General features: G+C 54.3%; 1 protein-coding gene across 1 annotated transcript; it reads left to right on the plus strand.

Annotated features, from left to right (window-relative positions):
• Positions 1-3808: 3808 nt before the first annotated feature.
• On the plus strand, positions 3809-5278 carry COL26b_014401 (uncharacterized protein; the record flags this gene model as incomplete). Its single annotated transcript, XM_053186972.1, has 1 exon — positions 3809-5278. The coding sequence occupies one exon, from the start codon at positions 3809-3811 to the stop codon at positions 5276-5278; it is 1470 nt and encodes a 489-aa protein (XP_053029083.1).
• Between the last annotated feature and the right edge of the window lie 1175 nt (positions 5279-6453).

The raw sequence follows: 6453 nt of genomic DNA on the forward strand, positions 1-6453 counted from the left end.
TCTTACCTTGTGGTCTGTGTCAATGCCAGAGAAAGGCGTACTCCTACCCGGGGACCTGACGACCCTCGTCGTCCCGTATCCGCCCGCTCGGTATGTCCTGGCTTTTAAGGAGACCCATCTTCAGAGGCCAGTCACCTCTTCAAACAACCGAAACGGACAGGCATCAAGCACCAGCATGCCAACCATCACCGCAGTAATTAAGGGAAGGCGTGCTTCTGCCCCACGATTCCAAAATGATTACCCTGCTTAACGAGTCGATGGCCCGATTTTTCGGCACGTCCATCTCCAGAGGCTCTTCCCCCCGGACACAACAGTTGCTTCACATTTTGCCCTGACTGCTTCGTGGCTTGGGCACCTGCCTGTTAACTTTCACGTTGCTGACTGAGAAAGTTGTGCTCTTTCTCCACGATTGCAGGATAATTCCCTTGCCGAACGAGTTCACGCCCTGGTTCCTCAGGACTTCCACTTTCGGAGCCTTGTCCATGATGCTTACCTCTTTGTTATTCTTCTGGCCCCAGGTACCCTTCCGAAACAGATCACATACTCACTGCAGGCATTGATGCACCTCACCCCTCGAACGGACAACCGAAAAGCTTCTTCACCAGCACCAGAACCATCCACGTCTGGGCGGTTCTGACATGCTTTCTTGGTCTGAGCATGCTAGCAACTGCACCGCCTGTAGTGGTGCATCCGTCTGGAGCCCTTGCAAGTCTCTCATGCTTTTTCGCAATTAGCATTCACGACCATTGCCGACTGAAGCTCTTGCCTCAACGCAATACCCGCTGCCGGCTATCAACGCATACCAATCCTCTCGCTACAGGGAAATCAAAGGCTCTCGACTCTGTTGCGCAAGCTAAACCGTCGGCATCGTTTTGTCCCCTTCTGATACTGCGGGCGACGGTGGTCGTCTTGTTCAGCCAGATCTGCTGCGTCATCGCCTTCCCGACGGGGCTAGCAATAATCGTGTCGCACTGGAATTGCGTTGGTGAAGTGCTGGTGGCTGTTATTCATAGAGACGTGGGGAACATTGGAAAAACGCAGTTGTTTCCGTCGTCCTCATTGCCACAGTGGTATCGCAGTTGTAGTCATCTTCTTCGGCAAAGTTGTTGCTGCCTTGCTGCCTGTCGCGGCCCCAGCGTGGGTTGAACATGGTGTGATCATCGGAAACCGCTCATCCGAATGCTGAGAAAGGATTTTCTCTACCACAAGAACATCTTGATCCAACTGACTTCCTCCGGCTCTCACATTCTTGGCCAGGCAGGGCGGCGCGCCACTTTTTCACAGGTCCCCTTGGAACTGATCGGCCAATGACTTTAGTTCAGCTGAGCGTAAAAGGCATACTTGTATTGTTCTGCCGGACGCATGACCACGGAAGCAATCCGAAAGTCCATGTTTAGTATCAGAGAGCTGAATAACGGCAAAAAAGCGAAAAGAAGAGTAATTAGTCTCCAGAGCCCATCCTTCTGAGCACAGTGCCCCGCGAGCCGACTACGCCCACGACCCCGTCATACGGACAACGGGGAACAAGTCTCTGCAAACTTGAGGTTGGAGGCGGGGATGCGTCAACATCAGAATGATGCGCAGATTTCCAGAGCTTGAAATCATGTCCATCATTGCTGTCTGTGACTCACCTGTGAAATTCTGTTTGGTTTAATTCCTCTTGTCCATCTAATCCGCCGATGCTCTTCGTGCTTGGCTCGCCTAGAAGAGCAGCAGAACGCCATCCGTCATTCCATTACACCTCCTACATCCATCGTTTGGTATCTTACGAACCAAGCGCACCATGTAAACTCTTGTGACTTCCGTGATGGATCATGCATCTAACCTCTAGCACGGCCCATCCTGTCAGTCTTCCTCCTGCTTGCACGCGAGCATGCACGAGTCCACGGCGGCAAAATGCAAGCACAGCTGATGTTCATCACCTGCTGGTAAGTAAGCCGCACCTCAATTGAACTTTCCGAAAATAAGTCCTTAACTGATGCGGAAGAATCATGGTGGTCATGTGTTGTTTTTCCAGCAGACGGTGGATCGGGAAAAGGTGCAATGTGCAGAAATCATGACGGCGACGGATGTGGGGCCGGAAATTCTGAGAGGTGCTGGGACAGCTGCGCCATTCGCGTTGAGCCGACCCACAGCTAAGGTATATTTGATTGGCTGGATATTTCCCGAACTGTTCGGGAAATCAGATAAGGTGGAGACCCATCTTATCGTCTATCGATAAGTCATGGTACGCGCAGGCTATCAGTCGCGCATGCGACGCGACGCCGTCTCAATTGCATCTGTTCGTCAGTGAGATCGAGAGCTTTGCGCCAGGCGCAGAAATCAAGCGCGCTCAACAGGGAAGCTGCTGGCCGATGCTAGGCCTTGCAGAAGATATTTCAATTGATGCATGATGCCCCGAGCGGATGGAGAGCGCCGGACAGACTCCTGTCCAGAACAACACAAGCAAGCGGGTCGGCAGATGCAACCCACCGCCCGCCGATCGCCTGCACGGTTCATCCGGGCGTCACTTGCAGCGCAGTCCGCCTCTGACTCTGAGTGTTGAGAGTCAATTAGCCTCCCCTTCGGCTACAAGCAGCTGGGCTGGGCTCTCCCTCAACCCAAAGGCCAACGTCTTCTTCTTCTTTTTTTGTTTTTTTTTCGTCCTTTGGGCCCGCCAATCGGAGTTTTCTCCCAGGTACTTTTCTTATGTACCTAGGTTGGCTTGAGCCAAGCATCAAGCAGACGGAGGAACGACTGAACAAAGCTGGCAAGAGCTCCCCACTATCGGACCTGCCTCCGTGCCCCTCCCCCACCACACCTGCCCTCCGCGTCCAGATGTTCAATTGCTGCACCAGCCCGCCTGACGATTCTTCAAATGCTTCCAACTTTCCCACCACCACCTCCTTGCTGCTGCTCGGCACCTCAAACAACAACATCGGCGTGCTTTCGAATGCGTTGATCGCCAGCCTCATCGCCAGCCCCTGATGGCGTCTTGCCCATTGATGCCACCCCAATGCTGTTGCCAGCAGCACAAGCCCCCGATCCCCGTCCTCCCGCCCCAACGCACGATCTCAACCAAGCCATCTGGGAGTTGGCACAACTGGCTACCAACGCCGCGAACTCACTCGGGAACCTCCATCATACATTTCAAACCGCCTCAAGCGTCCACGGGAGAGAAAAGGTGCTGAGCCTCCTTCCTGCTGACATCACCAACCTGGTGACCACTGCTGGAGACATCACGCCTCATCTCCCCCCGGGCAATTCTTTGACGCAGCGTGGGCTCACTGAAGTCAAGCACGCTGCCGACCGCTGGCAAATTCACCCAGGGCAAGTTGTCGGTTTTTTTCAGAACATCTCGCAGACATTCTGTGTTCGTCTACACCAGCTCTCCAAAGCCACAGGGTGGGACGAAGCAGTTGCCTATTTGACGCGAGCAAAAGAACACCGAATCCAGAGTTGCAGCGTTGGTGTTTCCCACAGCACCAATTGGCTGCCAAAAGACGTCGCGGTCGCGCTCAAACTCGCCACCGAGTCGGACGGAGGCGCCAACGAGAAGCCAGCAGAGACAGCAGCCGAGACTTCGACCACCGCAACTGCGGGCAGTCGAAACGAGGCAAGTCGAGCATTTCCCCTTTGACCTTGTCTACTTTTTGCTTCTCGAGCATGCAACTGACAGTTTCTTCGACAGTCAACTCGTCCAACTCCAGCGACGAAGCCAACCTTGACCCGATCCGCGACTGCACCTGCCATCAAGCCAAAAACTCATCTTTCGAACAGCGGTTTCTTCGAAAGGCACAAAGACTACGAAGACTACGAAGACGCAGCGATGGCGGACGAACATGACGACTCAGGCTATCAATCGAACCCCTCGAGAGCTGGCACACCTCAGCCTCTGTCTAAGAAGGACACAGGCACGGGTCCTCCATCGGCCAATACAAGGAAACGGACTACCACAGCACCAGTCTCTGTCTCCAAGCGGCTGAAGTCTGGACAATCCGACAGACAAGACACTCTGAAAGGCCCGAAGGCATCTTTCCAGCCGTCCAACACTGCAGTGCCGTCTCGTGATACGCCCTCAAGTATGACTCGGCCATCTGTTGCCCATCCCCTGTCAGCTGCTGCAACCCCAGACGCGGATACTGGTACGCCTTCTGCTTCTGCTTCTGATCCCAGCAAGCGAGCCTTGTTTGGCGCCCTCATGAAGAAGCAATGGGGCGAGGGTGGGGTGATTCGCGACGCTCTGAGAACCATTGTCTCGCTACAGCACAATACGTTCGCGGCCGAACCTTTCCTTCTGGGCACCGAGAAAAAGGATTTGGAATGGGGCGTTGCTGAAATTGATGCAAAGGAGGAAGGGTTGGTCTTGCTCTGCCCAGTCCGATGCGAAGACTACCATTGGGTCCTCATTGAGGCACGTCCCGGCGCCCGAACCGCCCGTATTTACGACTCCCGGCCAGATTGCCCGACCGTCCAATCTGCAGTTGATGAGATCCTTTCCCGACTCGACGTCTTGGTGTCCACGCAGACATCCGGATCCCCATGGCCAACCACCCAAGAAGCTTGCGCTGAACAAATGCACAAAGACGACGATGGGATCGCCGTCATCGCGAACGCTTTTTGTGCTTTGTCGGGATCAGCTCCGGAGGGAACCTTGGATTCGCGGGCCTGGCGGCACAGTGTGGCCGCGTTCCTGGAAGCTGTGGGACGCAACGATGTGGCCGGCCAGTTTGATGAGCGAATGAAGGAAGTCACATTTGAAAGCATAATGGACCGGTCGAAGTCGTCGTCCGAAAGCCTGCCAGCACTTCCTGATCTCAAGGGCGCAGATCTTGATCCCAAGGATGCTGTGAAGCACATCGAACAGCTTCGGGAATATTCCGAAGCAGTGAAGAAGCAAGGGCTCAGTGCAACCAACGCCGCGCAGCGTCTTCTGAACCAGCACCTGCAAAACGTGAGGTCTCAGCAAACCATCATGGGGAAGCTGGTGGATCTCGGCAAGGCTACTCTCAAAGACCTTCAGGCCGGCGAAGCTTCAATCAAAACGAAGATTGAGGAGACCTGGCAAGCTTTGGGAGAGGTGCGAGACAACGCGAATGCTGAGTGGGCAGAGGGGAGGGGACAATCATTGGACTGCTTGATCTCAGACCGCCGAGAGAAGTCGAAGGCTGCTTTTGGAATAATGAAGGTGTTTGACAGACTGGCAGGCGTACTGACAAGCCTCCAATCTCGCGCAGATATCTACGACAAAGTTGCCAAGGAGGTCAAGGTGTACCAAAAGAAACTGGAAGCAGCTTGATTAGCAGGGACATGGCTCTAGAGTGGATTGTTGTCAGGTCATTAAGGCCGATCGCCCGATAGTTGTAGCACAACAGCCATCAGAATATCCCTCTAAAACTCATCCAGTGCGAAAGGTGTGATGCAGTTGAACCCCGTTAGGGACCTCGACACGGCGGGCAGTCTGGTGTGCTGCTGGACAGACGGGCGGACGCGGGTTGGATTCGACTGCGGTCCGCAACGATACCTGTTATTGAAGGCGAGTGGGATGTAGGAAAGCACACAATTTCTGCATTTCTATGCAAGGCCTGGCGAAAGTCACCCACAGCTCGGCTGAGACGTCGTCTGCGGTCCCGCCCTGCAGTTAACTTAGTCTTTTTACCCGACCCCAATATGTGCAGGGGCCCTTCCCCTTCGAACATGCCAGCACGACACGCAGTACCTTCAACATAAAAATGATGACGGCGACAAACCACCACAAAGGAGTCCTTCTTGTCTCTTAGCACTACTGACATCGCAGCTACGCGGGTTTATTTGCTGTCCTTCATGGACGATTTGAAGGGTCACCAGGCCGATCGGGAATGGCCAGGCTCAACAAGCTGACGAGCCGATGCAGGCTGGGTAACTTGGGCCCAGCGTCCGTTGTGGCCTCTTGGCTTTTCTTTGCTCCTTGATTATCTTGTCCAACCTCACCTGGTGATTGCGATAGACAGCCCCCAGCCCCAGCCGCCACCCCCCGTCCCCTTCTCATCCTTCGCCTTCGGCTAATTTCTTGTTCCCCAAACTGGCCCATTACTTTCTACCTAAATGCCTTCCCACTGAAGAACCTGAACCGACACGTACGAAGCAGTAGCGCGCGTGCCAGCCGAACCCATCGATCTGAGTTCCCAAATCTACCGGATCCCTTCTTGAGAGTGGAGCATATGCCAGATTTCCGTACAAATACACGGATGCCAGGACACTTGGTCCATGCAGCCCGACAGAGGCCTCTTGGGTGTCAAATCTGGTCGTGCTGCGCGAGCTGCCACCAATGCAACATCGTGATCTGGTCCGCCTTGAAGAGCATATTCATTGTCGCCTCTGGGAGTGACTTAAACGTGGAGACGAAATCCGGTGTCCCATCCATCCTGTGATTCCACATCTAGCAAAGACTTCACAGTGTAATGTGAGCGGTAGCTTGTCCCACACCTCTGATGG

The sequence above is a fragment of the Colletotrichum chrysophilum genome, assembly GCF_026319265.1.
Source record: "Colletotrichum chrysophilum strain AFK26 chromosome Unknown scaffold_366, whole genome shotgun sequence".
In the NCBI taxonomy this organism is placed as follows: Eukaryota; Fungi; Ascomycota; class Sordariomycetes; order Glomerellales; family Glomerellaceae; genus Colletotrichum; species Colletotrichum chrysophilum.